Raw genomic sequence first — 26,371 nt, 5'->3', positions numbered from 1 at the left:
TTAGGAGTTTCTTACAATTACTACTTATGGATAACTTGTATTGCATTATTGCAACATGCATTAACAAATATAGCCAAGCAGAACAGATAAACACCAACGGAATCGGGGACATCAACACGTACCTTTAAAAAATTGATTTGAAAATGTGAAGGCTGATGATGGATTAAGGGACAAGGAAATTTACAGAGAGGGAAGGAAAGATGACAGTACGGAGGGAAAGGTAGACGCCGTTTTGGTGTGTGATGGTGTGGCTGTGGCCTCTGGGGCTTTAAAAGGTTGGATCTCAAAAGGTTTCTTCGAATATATATTTTTTGTTCAACATTTGATATAGAGAGCAGTGGAGAAATGCCACAAGACATGCTGTGGATTGCTTGCAGTAATAAAACACAAAGCTGTATCCCTGGAGAGGACTGGGGCACTGACAGAAACCCCTCTGAGGAAAACAACAACGTCCTACTTTCTCTTCGATGTTCTCACTTTGTGTGGGCCAAACGTGATTGGGGCTGACAAAATCCTTTTCCCCGCCCCCTCTGGGGGAGTCTTTTGAGATCCAGCCAACTAAATGGTACACTTCATGCGATGAGTGATCGAAAAATAAAGTCAACACAAGCCTTAGAGACAAGCAATTCGCGGCTGCTGTTCCATGTGTCACGGTTGAGTGACTCAGACTGTGGATTCCCTCACAGTCAGTCCCTCTGTACAACATGCACCGGGGACAGGGGGCCACACAGCACAGGTGGGGAGCACAAGTGGCACAAGTGAGGGCTTCAGTTACCATCAGCAATGCCTGTTCCTGCAGTAGCTGCTGCTGGAGAATCTCTAACTGCCTCTGTTCCTCTTCCAGCTGTCTACGGATATACTCCTGAGCAGCGTGTCGGCACAAGAAGATAGAAATAGACCGAGAGAAAGATCAGGAAATCTGAACATCCAATCACCAACAGAGACAGCTGAGGTTAAAAGGAAAAATATGCAGAGAAGATGATCTCCTAAAGTGGCTGTGAATAAGGAGAGAAGATGAGAGTCGTCAGAAGCCAGATGAAGCTAGGGAGACCATGTTCTTGAACAATTGTAATGAATTACAGAAGGATATTTGTCAAAGAGACGGAGAACAAAAAAACGGCTCCTTCCAGAACACGAGAAAAGCGTGGGAGGATAATAACAGAGCAATGAGAGCTAAATAAATAAACATCCACACAGCAGAGAGTTCAAAGAGAGGACGAGGGAAAAGAAGCAGAAGAGGATGTCTACTACTGGGGAGAATACAATAAAATCAAATGAAATACAAGAGCAGGATCCAAAGTAGCAAAAGGATCCCAGGCAGAGTAAAGGGAGCCGGCTTGAGAAACACACATACATTTACATCTCAGCTGCTACACACCTTGGTTAATTTGGGTAGTAAGTTGAAAGATTGTCTATTGCCACTTATAAATAATAGATAGAGTGAGGGGAGTAAGGTGTTTTCAGGCGACTGAAGTACAATCAGATTCAGATTCAGGACAATTTTTCCATGAAAATAAAAAAAAACAAGTTTAAGGGAAAATAAGAGATTCTGGGCCCGAGTTGTCATAATAGCACACATTTGCCCGGCACCACACTGTATATCAGTGTAATATCACAGTAAGCGCATAGACCTGTTCTCTCTCCGAATGCCTCCTCTCTTCCTCTCTCCGGAGCTGCTCCATTTCCTCGTAGCGCCTCCTCTGTTCCCTCTCATGCTGCTTCCTGAGCTCTCGCTCTCGCTGCTGCTGCTGTTAGGAGGACACACCAAGCACAAGAAGATGCCAGAGAACATTTCAGGATTGAAATTAAGAAATCGTGTCTCAGCAGAGAGACCCCCTTTTTTTCTAAAACTAACTGAATTCTTGCATCAATTATGGAAGGAATTCCATTCATAAATGAACACAGGCCGCAGAAATACAAATTCGTGGCACTCGGGGACGCACACTCGGCCCTGAGTGGCGGCGTCATGTCAGTAGAGACGAGTCATGGTGCCTCGCTGTGCGTTTGGAGGCAAAGCCTGGTGGTAACCCGGAGAGAGCTCACAGATTATGGGCTGAGGATTTTATTCTATAAACCCACACTCTGGAACTAAGAGAGGGACGCTGGGGAAAGGCTGCATGTGTGTGTGTGTGTGTGTGTGTGTGTGTGTGTGTGTGTGTGTCTCTGTACCGCTCTCCCTCTCCACCAAATGGTGAAGGAAATGTTTTGCAAGTGTGATCTGCCCGAATGGGGCACTTTATGTCTAAAAACAGGCTTTAAAGTGTATAACATGGAGCATGGAGAGCCAAACTTAAGGTCTCGGGTTGACTTTCGCCGTGTGACTTAATAACTGCCCTAGATGGACGCATTGCACAAGGTCGAAGGTCAACGTGGGAAACCTCCTGCAGCGTACCTCCTCCAGACGCCTTCTCTGCTCCTTCTGCTCCTCGATGCGTTTCTGTCTCTCAGCCAACAGCAGGCGCTTGTGCTCCTCATTCTGCTGCTGCTCCAGCTGCTGCTGCTGCTGCCGCCGCTGCGCTTCCGATCGCTCCTTATTGGCCAGCTGGAGGCGCAGGAAGTCCCGCCTCAGGGTCGACTCTCCGGGGACGTTGATGATGGAGCTGCGAATAGACCATATTAAGACGGGGTCGGGGACGATTCGAGTTGGGGAATACGAGTCATGTGCGTTCTGCGAAGAACAGCGTGCGGGGACACTGACCTTGGTTCACCCATTTCCCTTTCTTCATCCTCCTCTTCACTGCCGCTGTACTCGTACTCTGTCTCATCTGATCGAGAGAGAGAGGAGAGAGAAACAATGTAAGAGACAAACATCATAGGAAAGTGACTAAGGCAATAACTAGCAGCCAGCAAAGGCATTCATTCCATTTCCTGTTATTCATTTTCCACTTGAACTACCTTTGTTCACCCTTCTTGCATTGCCACATCCCCACTCCTTCAAGGCCCTTTCTGATAGCCGCTTTGAATAAGAGCATAAATTGCTATTTTACCGTGTGTAGCGAGGTGGAGGACATTTGCTCGGAGCTTTTCCAGTAAAACGGGTCTTAAAGCATAAACGGTCGTGGAGGCGGCGCGGCTCTTGCTGAGCAACATCCGCACGGACCTGCCCTGACAAAGTGTCAGCTGGTTCCTTGAAGCGGTTAATGTAGATCTTACAGAGTGTCAGTCCATCGCTCAGACTGTGTGTTTGTGCGTGGTGGGGGAGTGCAATGGAGGTCCGTCACAAACATGACCTGCCTCTTTCCCGTCTGTCTGTGCTTTGCAAAGAATAGTGAGTGAGCGTGCTATTTGTTGTGATGAGTTTAGAAGATTCAATTATGAATCACGATAATTTGTTAGATTATATTGAGTCATGGCAGAGCCCTGAATGTTAATAATCCAGAATTACTGTAAAATTGAGAGACAGTCACAGAAAACATGCATTTGCCACGTAGGTCCTCCTCACCCCTCTCTCCTCTCTTCTTCTTGGTGCGGTCGATGTGGTCCTTCAGCTGGATGCGGATCTGCCTCTCGTTGGGCAGCTCTCGGATGAACGGGTGTTTGAGAAGCTGCTCGGTGCTGGGTCTCTGGCTGTGGCTTTTGACCAGACAGCTCTCTATGAACGACTGGAACTTCTTGGACCTGAGTCCACAAACACAAACTGCTGTAATCGAATGTATGCCTGAACGGGTAATCCTGCTTTCGGTGGAGTTCTGGACCTTTCACACTCACCACTTCTTTGACTTGAGTCTGGGGGCGGGATTGCGCGGGATGAGGAAGAGGGCTCTCATCGGGTGCATGTCACACAGCGCTAAAGATTCACATAGCAGGAACACACAACCCAGGTGAGTTAATGTTTCCAGCAGAACATTGTGTTTGTTCTCATCTGATCAACCTGACAACCTATTATTTTTACACACTCAGACACGCACAGTGAGAGACACCACCATCCATCTCACAAAGGACTTCTTCCCCAGCTTGCAGTTCTTCCTACGTGTGTCGTGTTTCCAGCAGTTGCTGGCATCGTAATTAATGTGATTACTTTGGATTTAGTACACACATACATCACATCCGACGTTAGAAGCACACACACTGAAATATTCTCATCTAGTTAGATTAGATGATAAACATCACTTTACAACTTCAGCTTAGTCGGACCTTGGAAGTTGTTTTTTTCCACGATAGAAATCATGATGACTGCGTGCAAAAAAATAAAGTAAAAGCAATTGCACAACCAATCCTAAAATGGCTCTTTGGCCTGGACAGAAAAAAATGACTCTATTTCACTGATCGACTGCTGTGGCAATAAAGGAAGGATGTGAGGCAGAGGTGTGTGTCGTTGCAGCGGTACGTACGTGGCGCCCCTTCAGCCATCTCTATCGCTGTGATTCCCAGGGACCATAAATCACTCTGCAATGAGAGACACAGCACGTGAATACACGGGGGGATCAAAAGACGCCCCACAAACGGACATCTTCGGGCGGCTGTTGAAGCACCTTGAAGTCGTACGTGGCCTCGGGGTTCTCGTCACAGGCGATAACCTCCGGCGCCATCCAGTACGGCGTCCCGATGAACGTGTTCCTCCTCCCCACGGTCCTGTCCAACTGGGCTGACACGCCAAAGTCCACTACGGAGCAAATAAACACAACCAAAAACACATTACTTAAACCTTCGTTTTGTGTGTGTGTGTGTGTGTGTGGGAGGGCACCACTGGGGCTTTACTAAATTCTATAATGGACTCTAAAAGGGGAACGAATCGCTCAACCCGCAAAAGCTTTCTCCATTTACAAACACACACATACACACACACACTGTAATCCCCTCCCCACTGGGCTTTAGGGGGAAGAGAGAGAGAGTCAATTCTTCAGCAATCTGCAACACGAGAGGTGGCCGAGCTGCAGAGAGATGAGTAGGCTGGTATTCAGCATAAAATAAGAAAGAGAAGCCCCACACACACACACACACACACACACACACACACACGCACGCTTGTACACAACTCTGACCCATCTGAAATGCTACACGTCACACTGCCCTCTCAATCCTAAAGCCGTTTCGCCGAGTGGGGCTGGATGACGGACTGACCTAGTTTGACCTCTGCGTTCTCAGTCAGCAGGACGTTCTGTCCCTTGATGTCTCTGTGGATGACCTTGTGCTGATGGAGATGAGTCAGACCCTGCAGACGGCGACAGAGACACACGGTGAAGGAACGCCAAGTCATGGTTACTACTATTAATCATAGAGAGCTTATTTATAAAAGGAAGAAAATGTCCTTCAGACGGACTAGCAGCTGTAGTTGTTAACGTGTAGCTGACCTTGACCTCTGACCTTCAAATGCCAAAAAGACTTGTCCCTCCAGAGAGGGACGCTGTTTGCAACTCTTGGTGAATGTAGTAAATTTAGTCATGTTTATGTTCATTTGGGCACAACATACACAACCTGAAGTTCATTATTTTGAGCAAAGACTGTCTGGAAATGTTTTCTTTTTTAATGTACAGACTGAACAAATAATAAGAATAACATTGACTACATGTCTCAACCGATCACACGTATATCTTTGATGTATTGAAGTTAGAAGACTCTATAACAATTACCAGACAATTGGCAGAGTAAAAAGTATTTAAGGGAAAAAGAGGAAGACACAATAAAACCACAATGAAAAACAGCCAGAGAGAAAGAAGACAAAGACAAAATGTAAGTGGACAAATGCTCACAGAAAGAAGCAAGACAAAATCATAGCAGGAAGAAAGGAAGCAGAGAGCACAAAATAAGATGCCAGATGAGGGGTGAAGGAAGAAATAAAAGTGGATGAAAGGAAAACGTTGTTGCTTTAGTTCAAAGCCGCACTATGTGTGTGCAGCCCTCAGCACGAAAACACTGAGTTACAGATAGTTAGATAAGATGTGGGAGAATGACTTGGATTTCCCAAAGAACAATTTCAATGCATTGCTTTTACATCCCGCCAAAACACAGATACCCCGCTATCAAAGCATGGGAATACTATGAAGAGGAATTCTTATTGCGATGCCTCTTTTTAGCTCTCAAATGAATGAGCTTGATCCGTCCGCTGTGCGCTGCTTGATAAAAATGAAACTTACATTTGGGATGACCATTTGACGGAGGCCATTCTGATCTACCTTATGAGAATATGTGTCTTATGAATCATTCTCGAGGAGCGACCTAAAATTAACCAACGTGCATAATACATGACGTGTTGAAGTCCTATTCATGCTTTGAGAAGGAAAACTTGAACCGGGATCTCTCTCAGTTTCTCCAGCATCACATTCAGTAATTGCTTAATTCTCATGGAGGAGGGAATGATTGAATCAATGACTTAAACAACATGGGCACCTACCCTGAGGATCTCTCGGCAGATGTAAGCGGTCCACTCCTCTTTCAGAGAGTTTCCCTTCGTGTTCTTGATCAAGTCCGTCACCGAGCCGGCTCCACAGAACTCCATGACGAGCTGAGCACACGAAAGGTTGATTAGGACTGTTCTGCTAAAGAGAGAAATGTTCCCAAAGATCCGTTCCAGCAAGTAACTCCCATTGAGCAACTTACCGAGGTGGCCGGTGACATATCGAGTCAGGAAGGAGCCTTACGTATAGGACGATAGAACTACGTGCCAATATCAGCATTGTTGTTAAACGGCAAATAACTCAATTGTTTGTAAAACTTTCGTTTAATTTGGTTTTTCGTTTGTTTTCATTTTAACAATTTAAATAAAATGACTACTTCTTTCATTTACTATCAATGACATTTTTACAATTATCCTTTGACAATTATTTTCTAAAAAACATCAGAAAACATTGAAAAGGGTAAAAGTACCTTGTTTTTATATAGTGCTAATGATGAATATGTACAGAAAAGAAACAGCTTTATTTACATTGCGCACATCATAAGGAATAGAAACAGACCCCATAATCACATCACTGAAGCAGCACGGCTAACGCAGAGAGCAACACACATGAAGACGGCCATGTCCCTGCCACTCCTCACTGTCACACACCCCGCAGGAACTACCGCACAAACTGACTCAACGGGGTCACCAGATCACATGAATGAATTAAGTCGTGAATCTCTTGAACCAAACACAATGTGCCCATTCTGTCCACCCCGTTTTCCCCCTCCATCAAGAGCTGCCTCTCGCCTCCATCCTTCCCTCTCCTCTCCTCTCCTCTCCTCTCCTCTCCTCTCCTCTCCTCTCCTCTCCTCTCCTCCACCCTCCCCTCTTATTAAATTGGAAGAGATTTGCGGGCAAAACTTCAGCTGGTCAGTTGTGACCTTTATTCAAGTTTCTCCCATCGTCGCTCTGGATGACGCAGACTGGGCCAGTAATGGCCCGACCCATCTCGATCATGCCGCGCACGTGTACTCAGACGCGCAAAGACGCTGTATGTAACACACTCACATGCGCAGATACGCGAGGCGACATATGTCAAAGTGCACAGACATGCAGCTTGTGCACTGATTAAACCTCCCCAACACACACAAACATGGAAAGCTGGCAGCTGTTGAGTCAGGGGGGATTATGCAGGCAATAGATCTGGCCGCTCTGTGTACATGCATATACTGTATGTGTGTGTGTATGTGTGTGTCATTCCATTGTTGTGTGATGAATGCACCGGGATCAGAGAAAAGAGGGCTACCTTAGATGGTGTTAACTCATGATTTATTACAGCATCCAGCCAGCCACACACTAAGTCGTATCCTTTATAACGTTCACAGACGCACACACAGACACACACATTAAATATGTATACATTTTCCAAAGCACACAGACCGGCGGTCGCTGCTTGCATGAACAAACTCACTTCTTTCACACAATGTCACAGGGACATCTACACTTTCGCACAAAAAGCTCAAAAAAGGCCTGCACAAACACACCAACGCAAAGCTGCAGGAGAAATAGGAACAGACAACAGGAATAAGCAAAGTTAATGGCGTACCCATAGCTGGTCATCTATGCCCGGGGGGTTCTTCTTGATGAACGCTCCGTAGTAGGTGGCGATGTTCCGATGGTGACTGTATTTCTTCAGCATGTTAATTTCTGCTTTAATCTCCTCTTCCTCATCCTGACACACACAGGAGAAGAGATATCAACAGGCGCCGTGTCTCTGTGACCCCTCGTACATATTAACAGGATGGTGACACTTTTGTGGATGAGTTTGCATTTGAAATCTTTTTGGATTCTGAAGAACCGATCAGACAGTTGGTTACTTTTTAATTACATCCGTTTAGGGAGTTACTGCCACACCCTAAAAGCAGTTGAAACACGTTGTTGTGGCGGCAGTTGGTTACTTCTCAATTCTTTATTCATTATGCACAACATCAGAAATGTCCGCCTTGATTACTTCAATTTGGTGTTCATCAGCCGCAAGAACACAAAAGCTTGTTTAAGTAAGCTGCTTTTGAACAGCAACGGCTCATTGAATTAGCAATGTCGCGTTTGCTCTCCATTTAATTTCTAATCATCAATTAAAAAGGCCATTTATTTTGTTTTGTATTTAACCAGATTTATTCATGCATTCATTGTTTACGCTGCAGATTGAACACACATTTCACGTTCCTCTCCACGCACACGCATATGTTCATTTCCATATTAGGTCAATCATGCTTCTATTCATTCATCGGCTCCTCCGTTGCTTCATTCCTGCAGCGTTGACAGGGAGGCTTAGGCTGAGAGGAGCTCTAAATAGAACTGAGACACTCTCCCGCTTCACAGACACGGCCGAGACTACACTGCTGCCCTGATACCTCCGGCTAATATTACTATAGCAATAGGCATGTCCTGGTTTCCTCTCTGCACCATCACACACACACACACACACACACACACACACACACACAGACTCATGGCTCATAATTAGATGACACGGTCGACAGCGGTGGTGTAATCACTTGAGATGAATTGCACACGCGTGTGCGTGCTCGTGTGGTCAGCACACGCGTCTAGGTGTGTGTCTTACCCCGGTGACATCCATGACCTTGATGGCTGCCAGTTGGCCAGTCTTAACATGGCGCCCCTGGTGAAAGGAGGAAAGGAAACATGTATTAAATGCAATAAGTAACAGTGGACAACACATGAGTTACTATGTATTCTGGTGCTGCCTCTAGCCTCCTGATTTTTAAATCATAAAGGCCTCGAATTATATAAGTTTTCTGATCCGAAAACCATCCACTTGTCTCATCAGACATTAATTCAAATGCATCATCTTTAACCAACTTTAAATCTTTAAGTCTTTTTTTTACAAAACAAAGACACATTTCCTGATTGGTGAGCATCATCTTTGGAGAGTATCGTCGTTTTCAAACATTAAATGTGTCTGACACACAAAACTCTATGTGGTCAAACACAAGGGATTGTAACACCAATTTGTAGTTGCAGCATGCCACCAAACCAGTGTCAAAATGATGAAACTCCGACACTCGTCTGGGTTGTGTAATATGGAGGCTAGGCAGAAGCCTGGGGGAGAACGGAGGCGAGGAGCCGGGCGATTGGAAGCTGCGGGACGATTGGAAGACCCAAGTGGTTCCTTTGCAGCAAAGCATCTGTGACTGTGATTAGCTAATGAAGCTAATAGCGCTGGTCGCTAAAACCACTGCCGGCTATTACGTCCACCTGTCTGGAATCGACTCATTAGCAGGCAACACTCTGAGCAGAACAGCTTAGCAGCAGCGGCCCAGACAGACCACTACACACACACACACACACACACACACACACACACACAAAACACAAAACAAGAGCAGGTCTGTTTTCTTGGTGAAAGTGTTGGAGTATAAACCAGATGGCATCAAGGACCTGGCCCTGAAACGCCTCCTGAGGGCTGTAATCAAAGAGCCATTCTAATAATGAACGCTACAGCCAAAACAAAGGCTTGAAATGCTACAATAAGAACGGAAGCACTGCATATCGCTGTGAAAAGGTTGGTGGTTTCATGTTTTGTCATTTCTAACAGTAGCACCCTGCCACAGGCCATTAGTCATCCTGCCTTCCATTCTGGTTTCATTTCATTTTGACAAATCAAATGTACCCAGAGGCTCGCTAAAACTCACTTTATTTAATGAATAGCTTGAGAGTAAGAGGTAATTCAATGTAAACATTTATAAACTGCAAAATAATGTGGGAAGCCCGACAGCTTGATTTTTCTTTTACACTCCAGTTTTATAGATAAGCAAAACTGGTGATTTGATTACATCTCTATTTGGGAAAAGGGGATATTTGGGCTCATTTATGACCCCCTGATATTTCGGCTGAGACGTCAAATTACAAAAAAAAAGGTTTAATTTGAGCAAGTAATCATGTTTTCAGCAGAGGAAATAAGAAGAAAACTATAGGTTCCCAAAAAGATGACTGGTCCGAAAATTTAATTTCTCATTAAACAGCCTTTAAAAAAAAAAACACTCGCTGATCTATTGCTAAATGAAAGTAAGGGATTTAATATGATAATTCATTGTGTCACAATTCAGCAACGCACAATGCAGAATGAAGACTGTGATACGTTTCTCTTTTTTTCTCATTCTGTGAAAGTAAAAGAGCTGGAAAGATTGAAGAGGGATTTCTCATTAGGATCAGACTGCCCCAATTCTACGAGCACAAGGACTGGCTTTGTTGGAGACCAACAAAGGAATTACAGCCACTTGCAAATCAGAAACTCACACACTAGCTTACAGACTGACACTATAATTCAAAAATATCTTTCCCTTTCCTTCGCTATTTGCACAGACATTCAGGCAAAGAAGAGAAATAAAGACGGAAGGAGTTGGAAAGTGTCGAAAAGAGCGACACGGAGAACAATATGGGACGTGGACGTCATTGGAGCTAGAGAAACATTCATTGCATTCAGACACATTACAACCACCCTTCTGCCTTCACTCCTTCCTTCCTTCCTTTCTTCCTAACTGATGTCATCCAGCCTCATTGAATGGATGAGTGTGAAAAGAACAAGAACTGTCTGTTCATCTTTGGCTCCTACTTTGTCCTCTTACTTTGGTATAATGTGTGTAACAGGGACACCAAGATAAGTCTTGATGATAAATGGTTCTGATAAAAACAGACAAATGACAAAATGATTTGTGCTGAAGCGAATCACTAATTGTCTCATCATCAGTCATCAAGCCAAAATGGCAAATACTCGCCTGTTCCAGCATCTCTAAAGTAAATCTGTTGTTGTTTTTCTTTGCTTCATATCATTGAAAATGTGATTAAACTTTGGGTTCGGACAGTCGCTGGCACCAAATAAGCAATTTAAAAACGTTCACTTAAGCTCTCTCAACATTTAGACTAACATATCGACCAATCATTTATTAAAATTGATTAAAAGTACACTCATGTGTCATGTCAGTGTGTTTGGAGCGGCGCCGTTAGCTAGATTAGATCTGCTTAGTTTAGCATAAAGATGAACAATGAGACATGATGATGAGACATGTAAAGTTTACATTAGTTTAGGCTTTGGAAGTTTTTTTTTCATGGGACACACCCAACGCAGCTCGCTAGCTATTTCCCCTGTTGTTATGCCGCGTTATGCTAAGGTAAGCTTATTAGCGCCCCACTGAATGTGCACAAGAGACATCATTATCCTCCTCAAATTCTCAAAAAGAACGTAATAATGTAAATAATGATGATGAAGCCCTGTTAATAAAAAATGAATGAAAAAAAAGAATAATATCATGAACATTTTTTCCTCACGTTTCTCCTTTTTCCTAAAACACGTCCCACTCTCGCTGATCCGACCCATTCAGACTGAGGAGATTTTGAGCCTCGCAGGCCTGTTCATCCCTTCCTCCATTCCTTTGTTATCTGCTTTGCCTCTCTGACCTAGATCTCCCTCTCTCTCACCCGCTTAACTTCTCACAATCTCCTCTTTATGCCTCTTGTTATTTCTGCCCTTCTCCTTCTCGATAGCTTGCTTACTTTTCCCCCGTCCCTTGCATTTTCTGTCTCTCCTTCTCTCATGCCTCGCAGCCCGGACCAGCAGGCTGTGTAATGCGGGTCCCGCATGAACACGACTGAGCTGAACGTTAATGCCACCGAAACAGCGTTCGCGTTTGAGCACGACGAGCAAATATCACCCGGACCCGAGGACTCCCGGCAACCTTTTCACTTTGCTTCTGCTAATGCATCTCGCGCCTTCTGCGGACCGCAATGCGCTGACAAGGGCCCGAGTGTCTCTGCAAAGCAAAACTAACATACATAATGAATACTTGTGCACACGAATTCTTTTCACCTTGTAATTCCTATCTGTCATTATAGAGATTAACTCAAATGAGGTTAAACAAACTATATTCACGCGTTTCCAATCCACCATTCTTGACCTCTTTAATCCTGTCAAAGTATTTAAACCAAATATGATTGCAAAATGTCAGTCACACACACACACACACACACACACACACAGGAGGGGCTGCGGTGTTGCCAGGCCACGTGTGTTTGAGCGATGTCGGACCAATTTGAGGACGTTTGTTCCGCTTGGATGGCCGCGCTGTGATGGAGGGAGCCAACTGATACCAAAGTGATCTCCCATCAGCCTTTGGGCGGCTGCATCGTGGGTGAGTCATCACTTGGTGTCCTCCCTGCAGGTCGGGGTCTCTAAGCTACCGGATGGAAATGAAATGGACACATGTAACGCTGGCTATTCCATTCTCTAACACTATGAAGTAAAACGGTAAAGTCTATAAACCCCTAATAGCAGAAAAGTGAAAGTCACAAACTCTTAGAAATGTCATGCAACTAAGCAAACTAATCCAAATGGTAATCTTGCAAAGCTTAACTGGTCATATTGATTAGTGTCTTAAGCGATAACGGATTCCATCTGACTTGAGATCACTATGTGTTCACCAACCAAATTCAGATAATGCTCAACTTGTTTTCCCATGAGATAGAGAAAAGGAGCGATAGTATACTGTGATTGCAAGTGAATGCAGAACCGATGCTGACATCAAAAAGTTGCTTATTTTGTCCAACTACCTTCCAGAACCCAAATGTATCTCATCTGGCTCCAGAAGGAAACACGTCTTCCTCCTTTGAAGCGTCCAGACCAACCACTGCCTCAAAACGCCCTGCTGGTGGATATCACGGCCTCCGAGGCTTCCCTGTGTGTACATTGTGTGTGTGAGCAGGAAAGAAATGCTTTCTACAGCCTGTGTGTATTTTGTTTGTTTGTGTGTGAGTGTGTGTGTGTGTGTGTGTGTGTGTGTCCATGCCCTTGCCAAGTCAATTACACAGTCCCCCCCCCCCCCCCCCCCCCTCGGACAAATTTACTATGCAGGACACTTCCTGTCGTAGCCTAGCAACAGTCTTGGCTGGCCAGAGTACAGTGGGCATGACACTTGAGCATACACACACACACACTAACGTACACACACATACAAGGACAGAGAGAAGACAATGACTAAGACACTATTGTCCTCACGTGGGAGAGTATTTATTTAGAAGAAGCAATTGGGTGAGGAACAGGAGGGAGAGAGAGAGAGAGAGAGAGAAGGGAGGAGTGATTGAGAAAGGAGGGAGGGGATGAGCTTAGGAGTTATTCAGTGAGAGCTGGATTTCCCAGTGCATCTGTCCTCAGTGTGTGTCCTCAGTGTGTGTCCTCAGTGTGTCCTCAGTGTGTGTCCACAGTGCGGCCGAGCTGCAAGGTCAGAGGAAACCTTCCAAGTGATACCCAAAAGCAGCAGAGAACGAGCTCTGTGGTGTAAAAATAAGTCTGTAATGGATTTCCAGCCTATCCTTTACACAAAGGACAATTGAATCACCTACACCGGTGATTCCGCAGGTTTTACACCATTAACTAAAAATCTCATTACTGGGGGGACATTGTAAAGCCCACTATATTGAGATAGATTTTGGACTTTCTACAGATCGAACGCTTTTTATTGATTTCACTAAGCAGCAGGACCAAACTTCAAACTCAATCAAGACGTCCATTATGATTGACTGCTCCTGTATTCCCCTACCATTACAACCCCCCACCCCCTCTAAACCCAGGGGAAACAGTGCTGTTAAAGCTTTATGTTTAACTTTTCATTTTGTTTTTCATCACTGCGATGTAGACCTAGGGCTTCACACACTTTTAACCTTTGTTTTTACTCAAAGATGTAAACATTATTTGGATATGTATTATTCACACAACAATTTGCTTAAATCTAACAGCTCTTCCTCTTAGAGTTGGCTCACACGTCTGTCATGCTCTCTCCTCCTCCTTGATATGCAGACCTGCTTTTGCTGTTTGAAGAAATCTGTAATATCTGACATTTCAAATCAACAACCAAATTCAAAATATCCCTTTTACAGTGCCACGGTTTCTCATTATTTGTGACTAGGATTTATTCTGAATTTAGCTGAACATTCTTTACGGAAGCCAATTTCGGGTATATATTCTCCAGTAATGTAAAGGAGTGTTATTTAATGAAACATATATCATCTTCAAAGCCTTACCTTTTCAAAGCCTAAGGTACATTGCAATAGTTTTATGTTGTCACCTGCATCATGCTTGCAAAAAATACAAGAAGACAAATGCAAATATATTGTACATGCTAAAGCATTTGACAGCCCCCCCTCCCACAAACACACACACACACACACACACACACACACACACACACACACACACACACAAAACTAGTAACAGATTGTCGGATTGTGTTGCCAATTCTTAAAAAAAAAAAATGGGTCACACCAAAATCCTAATCTGTGTTCATGATAATCCAAGCACACAAACACAAACATAAGGAAAGAATTAACTGAGTGCCATCGAAGGATGCTCCCCTGGCTTTTGGCCCGTCGGCATGGTAACAGAGAAAGTGGGCCATGCCCCGGGGCTTCAAATCTGGACGTTTGTATTTTCTGTCCGTCTGCTTGTGACAGGCACGTCGTCGAGGGAGATTTGTCCACTGCTGTCACACACTCTCAAACGCATCAAAACGTCCTTTTAGGCAGATTGTGCTGGGCTTGAAGGACCTTCAAACCAAACGTGTTTCAGTCTGCACCCACCTATCAATACCCCCCCTGCTAAAGCTATTCCTCCGACCAACAAACGCAGTTCGGCTCAAAAGGAGCCCAAAGAAACTACCAGACACACCTCATTGCGGCTCAAACACCTGCAGTCATTCCGCATTCAGACGTGCTCACACACACACACACACACACACACACACCGACACACTCACACAATCACACACACCGACACGCGCAGACGAGTGTGTGCACGCTCTGTTGTGAAATCAGTGAGGCGGTAAATAAAAGTGACAAAGACCTCCATTCCAATCTAATACTGCACTGCCAAGGAAATTTAGAATCACCCCGCGGCTATTCTCACACTCACACATGAGAAAGCAAGGGAGGGGAGAAACGGGGCGAGTCAGTATATTTAAAAAGAGACGAGGGAAATGCATACGAGCAGAGAGTTTGTAGGAGTACAGCAGGTAGTAAAGGAAGAGAGGCGGCTGATGCAAGAAAGAAAAAAGAAAGATGGCAATGATCTGTAGAATTTCGACTAAAGCCTATTGAAACGATCCATCGGCGGTCTGAAAGATCGACGTTCATTAACCTGCTCGATCAGAGTACAACAAGCTAATTAAGTAGAGATACAGACTAATCTGGGGTGAGGAAAAAGGATTTTGCGCAGCGCTAAATAATCACTACTGCACAAAGCGGTTTAAATGAGAGCAACATTAGTCTGCAAACAAGAAAACACACACACATTGGATCACTCCCCATGGTGGGGTAATGCTGGTTGGAAACAGAGAGACGGGCACATACACAAGCTTGGTAAGTCCATCATCACATGACAAGAAATATGCTTTAGTTTAACGTTATACCCTTAAAGACGACCACTGAGATGAGAATGCATGTGTTGTGTGCTGAGGTCAGACAACAGTAAAAGCTTGTCCTCATCATTAGGAATCAGGAATCAGGAATCAGGAATCAGGAAACGTTTATTGCCATAGTATGTTGTACATACATGGAAATTGTCTTGGCGGAAGGTGCATGAAGACATGACTTCGATATGATGGAAATAAATCAACCCTAACAGGATAACCACTCGCTGGATGGACGTGTGTGTGTGTGTGTGTGTCCACAGCGTATTTATAGTAGTCATTTGTGGCTGACCCAGATTAACTGAAAGACCAACTCAGATAGAAGAACTGAAATGTCTCCTCTAAAAACAGCTTTCCCACAAGCTTTACCTCACATGTAGAGCGCAATGCACCTACAAGACTAACTTTCTCCAAATGATCATTTCAAACCAACCTGCCCTAATATATTCAGTCACAGAGCGAGAGGCAGAAACCGTCCCGCTGATGTTACAGCACCAAGCAAACAAACACACACACACAGCTGAGAGAGTCGCAGAGTGTGTGTGTGCGAGCGAGGGAACACTCCGCAGGAGGAGGGTATGCGGCGAGGAACGAGAAAGAGAAGCAGGTTCAGCACATCGGCGTCACGCTCCGCCGGCTCTGGAGGTCAAGTGAACCGCCCATCTGATTTACGGTACAGTTTGGAGACGGGGAGAGAGAGAGAGAGAGAGAGAGAGAGAGAGAGAGAGAGAGAGAGAGAGAGAGAGAGAGAGAGCTGAGCGGGGGAGAGAGGTTGAGCAGAAAATGTGACTAAAAGAACTGCTGGAATGAAAACTAAAATGAGCAGAGGTGTCAAAAGTATCCACATTCATTACTCAAGTAGAAGTATAGATGCCAGGGTTTAAAAATACTTTTGTAGAAGATGAAGCATCAACTCAAGCTTTTTATTTAAGTAAAAGTATAAAAGTACTGGTTTCAAAACTACTACTACTATTGTAACAAAGAGGAAAAAATGTAAATTATGAACAAGCTCTTAATGTGTAGTGTTACATGTTAGTCCGTTATAATATGATCAAAAGGTGCTTTCAGATCACATGACCTGCCGTTCATATGATGGAAACATTCAGAGAGGCGACGCTAAAACCTCAGAGGGAGACGCATGCTTAAATAAATAAAACAAAAACCCATTTTGCAGTGACGGCTAAATGACACGAGTCGGAGGACGTGCACACACGCTGCTCCCATTGATTAGACTGCAGTGTCTCCCCAATAGGTTTACTACTTCATATAATGATGGGAAACACTGGCAGCGCTCGGTTATCAAAACATTGAACAAATACAGAATCCTTTCGTGTTCATTTCAAGCCTTTTATTTAAGACACTCTGTGTATTTAAGACGCTGCTTGCAGGTCGCTGTGTTGTGCCAGATTCTCAATAAAGTTAGAAAAAAACAAACCCATGGTGGTGAAGATACTCATTTAATGTTACATGGACTTTGCATGAGGAGGAGGAGGCGGGTTCATGTCACTAAATACCCAACTGAGATCGGCTTGTACCGCGACCACCGACCAGCGGAGGAACCGACAGCCGCTATTTTTAAAATGTAAGGACTTGAAAGTACAGATATTTGCGTGAAAATGTAAGAAGTAGAAGTAAAAAGTCATCTGAAAAATAAAGACTCCAGTAAAGTATCAATACACAAAATTTCTAATTTAGTAAGGTAACAAAGTATTTGTACTTTGTTACTTGACACCTCTGAAAATGAGCAGCTACAAGCAGTGAGAAAACACATTAACCAGAGAATAACATTGTTATTGACTTAAGTAATGAATGAAAGACAAACCTCGGCTAAATAGATCTGTAGAGTGCACACTATGCATTAAAGAGTAGGGCATCCCACAGAAAACACTCTGTGGGGATGGAGATAATGAGAAAAGAAGAGAGAATGAGAGATTTATATTGACATCAGGCATGGCTAATTGACCCTGGTCTGGGTAGCAGAAGTGCATTGTGGGTAAGTGGGGCGTTGGGCCTTGGGGATGACAGCGGGAGAGGATCTAGGCTGACGAACACACTGCCAGGTGTGAGTTGATGTGTGTGTGCTCGTGTGTGTGCTTGTGTCGCTACATGTGACTGTGGAATGAGCACATCTGCCGTTCCCACGGTAACTAGCAACATCCACCTCTGTCGCGGTTCACAGTTCATTCATGAGGACTCAAGAGATTGAAGTGCGTGTCAGTGAGTGTGTGTCGACAAGCGACAAACATACATCAACAGAGGGGGGCAATGACACGGTGTCTGTAAACAACTGCTACAACGCCCCCACACCGGGGACGTGTCACGTGACTGCAGGGCAGAGCCACATCCACTTATTGTGCACACAGATGAACCCAAACCACATCGTGGCCCCGTGACCTGCACGCCATCCCAGTTGGGACCCCCTGGCAGCGTCCCCATTAGCGGTAAACGCTCCCATATAGGACAACGCTCCGTATCCATTTCTCATTACCCAGCCCTAACTGCAATGTGCTGACACAGCAAGAATAACTGGCCTCAATCATCTCTGCGAGTTGGGATGAATAATGCACTAGCTTTGTTGAGAGAGTACCGCACGGTGACGCTCCACCGACTGCGTTCCACGGGGAAACGCCGCTGAACCAGCTGTGAATCTGTTTGCAAATAATTAGGATCATCTTTTAGATTAATGGCACCATTGTTATGAATATTTTAGTCAAATATCACACGCTGAAAAAAATGTTGTCTGTCTCTAATCACTTCTTATTAAAAGGAAAACTAACTACAGCGTGACACTACTACATTAATTGTGAGCCTGTTACAGCAAAAGCATTCTTACCTTACTACCTCAGTCGCTTCATTGAGCTGTTTTCGAGAGATGTCGATTCTATACTGCAATATATAATGACAGGTGTTTCTATTGTTTTTTCCATGCCATTCATGTCAATAAGGGTTATGGCCTCTGAGCGGCACATTAATGGTCAACAGCACGACAAACACGCACGCTACAACCTGTTGGGCCGGTTGAATGAACACTAAAGAAGGTACGCCCAAGTTAAAACTGTCAATTAATTAACAACATTTGGCAGAAGAGGAAATGATAACCGAGCCGACAGCATTCAGTACAAAATGTTATGCCAAACTGATTTGTCGCTGGTTTGAACTGAGAAACTAGCTGAAGAACATCGGACAAAGAGGAATACATGACGTCATCTAACATCCCTTTTTCGGAGTCTCTCCTGCCAGCCTTTCACACTTCATGCAGCTTCTCTGAGCTGTGTGGATAAGTGTGTGTGTATGTGTGTGTGTGTGTGTGTATGTGTGTGTGTGTGTGTGTGTGTGTGTGTGTGTGTGTGTGTGTGTGTGTGTGTGTATGTGCAGGCACATGTTTAGTCCTTTGACATCGTGACTTCCAGCAGATAAGGGAGATAAAAAAAAAACACTTTGAAGTTTCATCCGCTTCTTAAGGGGGCAAGGGGGGTGGGGGGGGAGGAGGAAGAGGATGAGGGAGAGGAGAGGTGGGCCGAGGTGTAAAACAGTGACTTCCAGCAGATAACAATGCGGGTAAAAGCGATAAAGAGAGACAGAGGAAAATGTGAACGGTGAATAAGATGAAGCATGCCGTAATCCTAATCCACATTCCAGGCTGCTTGTTTCCACCCCGGATTGCTACGGTAACCGGATTATCGTGACATCGGGGAACGCATGAGATCGCAAACCGCACATATTCATCAATTTTAAAGCAAGCGATGATGCGATACTCTACACCGAAGCACGCACCGCCCTCGGGGGGCTGACTTCATGACACAAACATGCACGGCGACATGAAGGCACAAACCGCTGTTCACACTCATCGGGACACACAATGCACTCTCTCTGTACGGAGCGGCTGTCCCAGTAGGTGGGCATATGAGAAGCCGGTACAGCACAGGTCCCCAACCATTGCTTTGTCTCACAGTGACTGGTGAATATTTAAAGAGTTGTGTTGAGCCCGTTGCCCGAGGAGGAGCGGAGTGGATGTGTTCATCATCAGAGAGAAGAGATTGGCTGCCTCCCTTTATTCTCTTCTCTCTCTTGCTCCCTCGCTGCGTGGTGACAGCACAGTCACGGCGAGAAAGCCTCGGAATGTGCAAACAGCGCACTCACATCCACAAACAGACACACACAAACTCACACAAGCGTTATATTGCCTGTGTGCGGGTGTGTCTGGGTGTCAGTGGTGTGTCGTGCTCTTCTGATCCAGATATGATTAGTTGTCATCTCAACTGGTCCTTTTGTCCATCACAGAGATGAACGACTTCTCCCAGAGGAATGACGAGGAGCTGCGACTGATCCATTAGCCAATCAATAAGCCTGTCTGTCAATGAGTTGTGTCCGTCAGTCGGTCTGGGAGAGTTTGGGCCAATGGCTGGCGAGGGAAGGCCAGTTCCCCCCCCCCCCCCCCCCCCCTGCCGTGGAAGGCGCTTCTTCAATTCAGGGAACTGTAATTCCCATAAGCCCCCATCAAATATTCACAAGCATCAGAAAGAAAAGAGAGAAAGGGGGAGGAAGTACAGAAAGAGAAGCATGAATAAATAAATAAGAAAAAGAGTATGAGTACGGAAAGGAGAGAGGTCTGAAGAGATGAGAGTGTAAGAGACGTGGCAAAATGAAAGGAAGGAAATACCGATGAGGGCGAACAAAGGAGAGAGATGAGGAGACAGAAAATGACAACAGTTGGAGAGAGAGAGAGAGAGAGAGAGAAAGGGAGCTGAGGCTAGGAATAGAGAAAGATGACAGAAAGTAGAGAGAGTGTGTTTAATTATTCAGCATTACCCATGTTCGCTATTTATGGCCCTTTTAGAGCAGCCAGTAGAAGCTATATATACACGTACTGTAGGCACAGGCTGCTCCCTCAAGCACGGCTCACCAGGGAAGACTCAGCCCCCCCCCCCCCAAAAAACGTGATTATACGTTGATAAGAGAAATTGGCAGAGGCCAGGGATGGAGTTGTTGATTAGAGGGAAAAACAATGAAACGCAACCGCCACAGAGACGTAGGGAGTGGAAAGGGAAACTTTGGCTACTCGTCCGTCTCCGCTTTTGGCCAAAACTATTTTTTGTTTTTCTGTCAAGGAAACTGTAGCAAAAAAAAAAAAACCATCCCAGAGAGAACTTTGCATTTTTTTAATTGAGATGAGAGGGGAGGAGGAAGAAGTGGACGGAATGGAAGGAGCGCCATGGAGCAGATCCGTATCATTTAACAATGGGGGGTAATGGAACTGTTGATAAACCCGTTATCTCGCACTCCCAGACACACACAACTGACACGACGTGACACACAACTGGCTCTCCGACACCAACACACAGCTGGCCATTACGTCACATGCACACAAACGGATGCATGCACGGGACACATAGACCTACAAATCTCATTTTGCAGAATGCTGTGGGCTGGTTTTAATTACTGTTTACTTGTTTTGTTTAGATGTCCTTGTTTTTATATCATATTTTCAAAAAAAAAGTCTGCTCCTCAAGAAATGTATCTGTTTTTAGCTTTTACCTCCAAAAGTTTTAATAACAAACAAATGAAAAGATTGCTTGGGTATAGGAGTTATGTAGGGGTTCTGTATTTTAGTTTGATGTAAAGGAAAAATTAAGAAGAACACAACTTGCTAAATCGCAGCAAAGCTGGCACCCGGTTACAGTTTATTTGTGGAACGAAAACAGGGAGTAAAATCATGTTCACAGAGTGTTATCTTTGCATCTGAACAAAAGGTCAAGGCCAGCTGTGTTTGCTACGTAGAACACAGACAAGAATCCATTGATCCTGAAGTGGATGGTCCAAAGCTAGAAACACCATTCCAATGTGTTAGTTTTCTGATATGAAGAGAAAGGCTTCAAAGGGATGCGGAGCAATCCCAGTTCACTAATACACCGGACTGGAGGTCAATTTATCATCTCAGTGACTCACAGATTCACCTGCTCACAAGAAGCTGATCATTTTCAGGGTGGCTTGCCTCAACCACATGGGGAATTTAAAATAGATAGTGTTTTTACTCAAGTGACTCTGCCCCTTCTCTGTATGGATGAATCCAATCCGTGTCAATTTATATATGTGTCTTCTACAGCACCGGAGGGGCCATATCTTGAGCTAAGCACTACAACGCGTTTTAGAATGTGTTCTGATTTAAAAAGCTAGAGGGGATATCTTGGTTATGTGCTTTTTCTGTCTGAGAAACCTAATGGCCAAATATATTTGGTTTCCCTCAAGACAAAAAACAACAAATCCTCATAACCAAAAAAGGCTGGAACCGGGGGAAGTTTTATTAGTTTTTTAGTAGGAGGCATTTGACTTCAGTTTCATCTTCTGTCATTTGTCTCAGCTGTAATGTTTCCACATGTGATGTGCAATACATCTCTAATGGGCTTTGTAGGACAGTAGTACAATTCATCAATAAATTGTCAAGCACAAAAAGGCAAGGGCGAAAAACTTTTGACTCAAAGAGCTTGCAAAATCTATTACACGGTTTCAAAACCTCCTGGACAAGGAAATGACAGTGGAACTGCCTCTTTTAGACATAAACCAATAGCTTCAGCATATAGCCTCAGCTGGTACAGCGTGCATCACCCGATCACAAACCAGCCGCACTGACTCTGGACCCAACAGGACACTGGTGTTGCCACAGGCCCTTTGTGGCTCGGCAACATATAGGAACCGAGCCAGTGAATGAGCCGTGACTTTCACCAAGACGGCAGAGTCCGCCATGCAGGGATACACAAGTCTCCTGTTCTCAATGCTCTCAAAGCGGTCTTCACATTTCAACACATTCCCCTATTTGAACCAAGACATGTTAATGCCAGCTCGAGGTGACTAAACAAAGTGTCACGTGCCCGGTGCCACATCCTGCCCGAGATAAAGCAGGAAAAGGAAGCAAGGACCAGTGACGATGGGCCATCGTATGGAGGGAAGAGGAAGCGAAGACAGTGACAGGGCACCATAGATAATATTTAAATGAGAGAGAGAGAGAGAGAGAGCAGTCTCCAGTCCAGCTGCCAGCAAAAACCTCACACTACAGTTATGTCACAACGTCGGACCAACTGAGCACAAGCACTTCCTGTGTCCCAGTGAAACACTTCCCCCTTAAATAACTAATCCAGAAAGGAAGAAAAACAACTTCTCACACAAGTATAGAAACTCATTTTAATACAGCAGGGAAGGAGAGAGTAAGTGAGTATAAAAAAGTCAGGAAAATTCTCCTAAAAGCACCGTAATGTGTCCCGGTTGCTTCTCCTATCAGCATCAAAGATTCTTTTTTTCCCTCCCTTCTCTGCAGTTTGTGCTCTGCTTTCATCTCCTTCAGTTACAGTGCACATCTTTATTCTTTATTCCATACTGGCGTCTTGGAGAAAAAGTTGATAAGAAGGCGGATAATGTGTATCAAAGTAAGTTTACTGGTGTATCTTACCTTGTACACCTGTCCATAGGTGCCATTTCCCACCAGCTCAACCAGCTCAAAGATTCCAGCAGGATCCTATAATGAAAAAGGAGACGCAGTATGGGATAAATAAGACAAAACACAGCATATCCTCATGCTTTCAGTGCTGTCAATGCAAAATGGAACAGAGTATGTTGAATCAGATTCAGACAGTTATCATGTCTGTATTTTCGTAGCCACTCCAGTGGTGCAGGTCGGTCGGCATACCACTTTGGTCGGGACGGATCTATCTCAACAATTATTGCAAACCTATACATTTTGAACACACATGTAGTGCCAGCAGAAAATCGACATTTTTGGTTTTGTATTAAAAGTCGTGTTAACTACTGGAAGGATTGTGACCAAATTTCGCATAAACATCCACGCCAGGATGAACGGTTACCACTTTGGAAAAACAGGTTTGTCTTCTTACAATCCAGTCGGCCTCAGCTGTACTATTGTGTTTTGTGCTAATTAGCAAATGCTGGCATGCTAACACGCTACACTTTAGCTGTCTGGCTGTTGATGTATTGGTCTGAAATGTAGTGCATGATTGTTTTAGGCCTGTGTCCCAGAGGAGCTAATAGTTTAACACCACGGTCGCTAGGTTGCCAACGGAGAACGCGACGCATCTCTGACATGGAGCGACTTGAACAGAGCATGAAACCCACTGACCTCAAACACACACACACACACCTCCCCCTTCCTCTGTGCGGTGTGTTGCTGGGGCATTCCAACAATAGCTGGTATTCACCCTCTCCTTCCTCCTCTCCCTCTCTCTTTCACACTCCACCAGCCCAAGTCCATCTATGTCCCTCTCACTCTTTTATCTGCACATGCTTTCTTTCTCTCCTTCATTCCTGACAGTGTCCAGGACAAGTCCTTCTTTTCCACGCTCCTCTCATTCCAGTCGAGTCCCAGAAACACTGAGGCCCTTTTACCAGCTTCTGTTATGCCTCTTTTCTTCCGTTTTGCAAAGTTTTGTAAAGGTAACATAACGCTTTTCATGTTGTGTTACCAGTCTTCAACTTAGTACCTTGTTCTTTCTGCCAGAGGTGCTAGTGAAGTAATCAGATCAATAGAGAGACAATTTGGGGCGTTCACCTTCAATAATTGCATATGAAGAATATCTAAAAACTTTAAATGATCAAATAGGAAGTGGGGCTGTGAATCTAAAGAGGATTGAACTGGTTATAATGTGCTTGCCTTGCACTGGGTGAGCTAAAAATATACCAGCATACAAGGTCATTTCTCTCATTTTTTAAATTTTCTTTTTTTTCTCCTCTACATCATCTAGGGACATGCCATGTATAAAAATAAGACCATCTATAGGGGGGGGAGCTAGAGGCATATGTTGTTGCTAAGTCACAGGAATAAAGTGCACTATTGTGTAGATCCGCTCTGGGCTTCATGCAACGCTTGAAAAACGGACAATATTTCCCCTCTCAATAAAGCATATTTCATTCTGTTTTGAAAAAGCCACATGCACGCAGTTTCCATTCATGTCTCTAACCTCGTAACTTCCATTTCCTGTGTATTTCCCTTCACGGTCTGAATGAAATACACTATACACTTTTTTCTCTTCTTTTTTATTATTATTAGGCTTTTTGTTTCTCACCATCTGCAATTCTCTTTCATGCCATGTCTTTGAATTTTCACTTTAACATCCAGAAAACCTGGCTCATGCCAGAAATTACTGGCATGAGCCGCTGACTTACAGTTACTGTGTGTGTTGTTGTGCACATGCTCTCATTTTTCTCTCCCTCTTTCTCCCTCACTACCTCTATGTGTTAACCTGTCAACGCTTTCTGAAGATACAACCTTTTCTTGCTCTTTTCTTCCTTTTCCTGTTTTATTTTCATCCTCATTTCTCTGTTGTGTGTGTAAAACACACACACACACACACACACACACACATTTGCCCTACAAACACCCACAAAGTCATTCTCATACATGTCTCAAGTACATCTTCCTGCTGTCTTCCACTATCGCACTCTCTTAATCACACACATACACACAAACAGACACACACTCACACTCAGTGCCAGAAGCGCCCTCCTACACAAGGGCTAGTGTTTAAATGTTCTAACGCGTATGAGTGGGCTTATAAGAAGAGTGTGTGGCCAACTAAACGTGTGTGTGTGTGTGTGTTCGTGTGTGTGTGTGTGTGTGTGTGTGTGTGTGTGTGTGTGTGAATGAGGGGAGTCAGTGAAAGGCTGCAAACCTCTATCAACACTGCAGACAGCCGCATTCTGCAAGCACTGCAAGTGTTTGCCTCGCTATCATGCCTTCAGCTTACGCAGGTACATTTCTTCCTCCCCTCACTTCCTTTTTCTGTCTCAAAGTGTGTGTGTGTGTGCGTGTGCGTGCGTGTGCGCGTGTGCATGGCAGTTTGGTGAATTGTCTCGCAGAGCAGCATTACAAAAGTTCTGACAGCAACCCCCAAGACCCACCTGCACTCTCTTTTTGTCTTATTGTCACATTCACACTCATATTTCTGTAAATGCGAATGCACGGCAAACACCGGAGGACACATGATGATATAGATTTGGATTTAGATAATAGCCGTGCATGTGGGGTACTAGAGAAACAGAGTTATTGCTGCTCCAGTTCATACATGTCTTTAGGCCTGCTGATGAGAAAAAAAAAATACATGTACAGCTTGATATCATTCATATTTTAAAGGCCCCTTTCAGAATGAGCTCTCAGCTTCGTCGGTGCTTCTGCATGCGTTCTGCATCCGTGTCTCAGAGGCTCCCTTTGACTGAGCCATTTTGGCCACTTCCCCTTATCTCCTCTTGTCTTCCCTATTGAGCGCTTGCCAGCGTCACATGACTGCCACATGACCTCACGGGTGTCCAATAAATCACGCCGCGTGAGTGTCCAAAGCAACTTCCTCCCTGAACTCATGTAGATGTTACATCCGGGGAGCAAAGGTCTGATTCACCGGCCTCCAAATGAACGTTACCCTGCCAGCTCCTCGGTACAAAGGGTTGAGAAAGAGGGAGGAATAATGAATCAAATCCAATTAGCAATATGGATTACTGCAACTTTGAAATCGCAATGTTGTGTGTGTGAAATTATAATCTTAGATGAGATATTGTGTGGAGAGATGTCCTCGCCCGC

General features: G+C 44.5%; 1 protein-coding gene across 17 annotated transcripts in view; it reads right to left on the bottom strand.

Moving 5' to 3' along the window:
- tnika (TRAF2 and NCK interacting kinase a) overlaps positions 1 to 26,371 on the bottom strand; it is a 50,401-nt gene that overhangs the window by 15,824 nt on the left and 8,206 nt on the right. For 10 of the 17 annotated variants that reach the window (XM_062557486.1, XM_062557487.1, XM_037485816.2 and 7 more), the window contains 13 exons: positions 23,237 to 23,302; positions 8,946 to 9,002; positions 7,926 to 8,051; positions 6,332 to 6,442; positions 5,062 to 5,152; positions 4,473 to 4,603; positions 4,332 to 4,386; positions 3,709 to 3,787; positions 3,443 to 3,618; positions 2,699 to 2,765; positions 2,393 to 2,600; positions 1,632 to 1,748; positions 776 to 862 (listed from right to left, as the gene is read on the bottom strand). In XM_062557486.1, coding sequence (XP_062413470.1) covers positions 776 to 862; positions 1,632 to 1,748; positions 2,393 to 2,600; positions 2,699 to 2,765; positions 3,443 to 3,618; positions 3,709 to 3,787; positions 4,332 to 4,386; positions 4,473 to 4,603; positions 5,062 to 5,152; positions 6,332 to 6,442; positions 7,926 to 8,051; positions 8,946 to 9,002; positions 23,237 to 23,302 — 1,371 coding nt within the window. The remainder of the gene's footprint in view (positions 1 to 775; positions 863 to 1,631; positions 1,749 to 2,392; positions 2,601 to 2,698; positions 2,766 to 3,442; positions 3,619 to 3,708; positions 3,788 to 4,331; positions 4,387 to 4,472; positions 4,604 to 5,061; positions 5,153 to 6,331; positions 6,443 to 7,925; positions 8,052 to 8,945; positions 9,003 to 23,236; positions 23,303 to 26,371) is intronic. The other 7 variants (XM_062557488.1, XM_062557490.1, XM_037485827.2 and 4 more) reach the window with 1 other exon arrangement.

Source organism: Pungitius pungitius, chromosome 14 (genome assembly GCF_949316345.1).
Source record: "Pungitius pungitius chromosome 14, fPunPun2.1, whole genome shotgun sequence".
In the NCBI taxonomy this organism is placed as follows: domain Eukaryota; kingdom Metazoa; phylum Chordata; class Actinopteri; order Perciformes; family Gasterosteidae; genus Pungitius; species Pungitius pungitius.
Note: the sequence above shows the minus strand (reverse complement) of the source record. Positions and strands in the feature narration are given on the sequence as shown.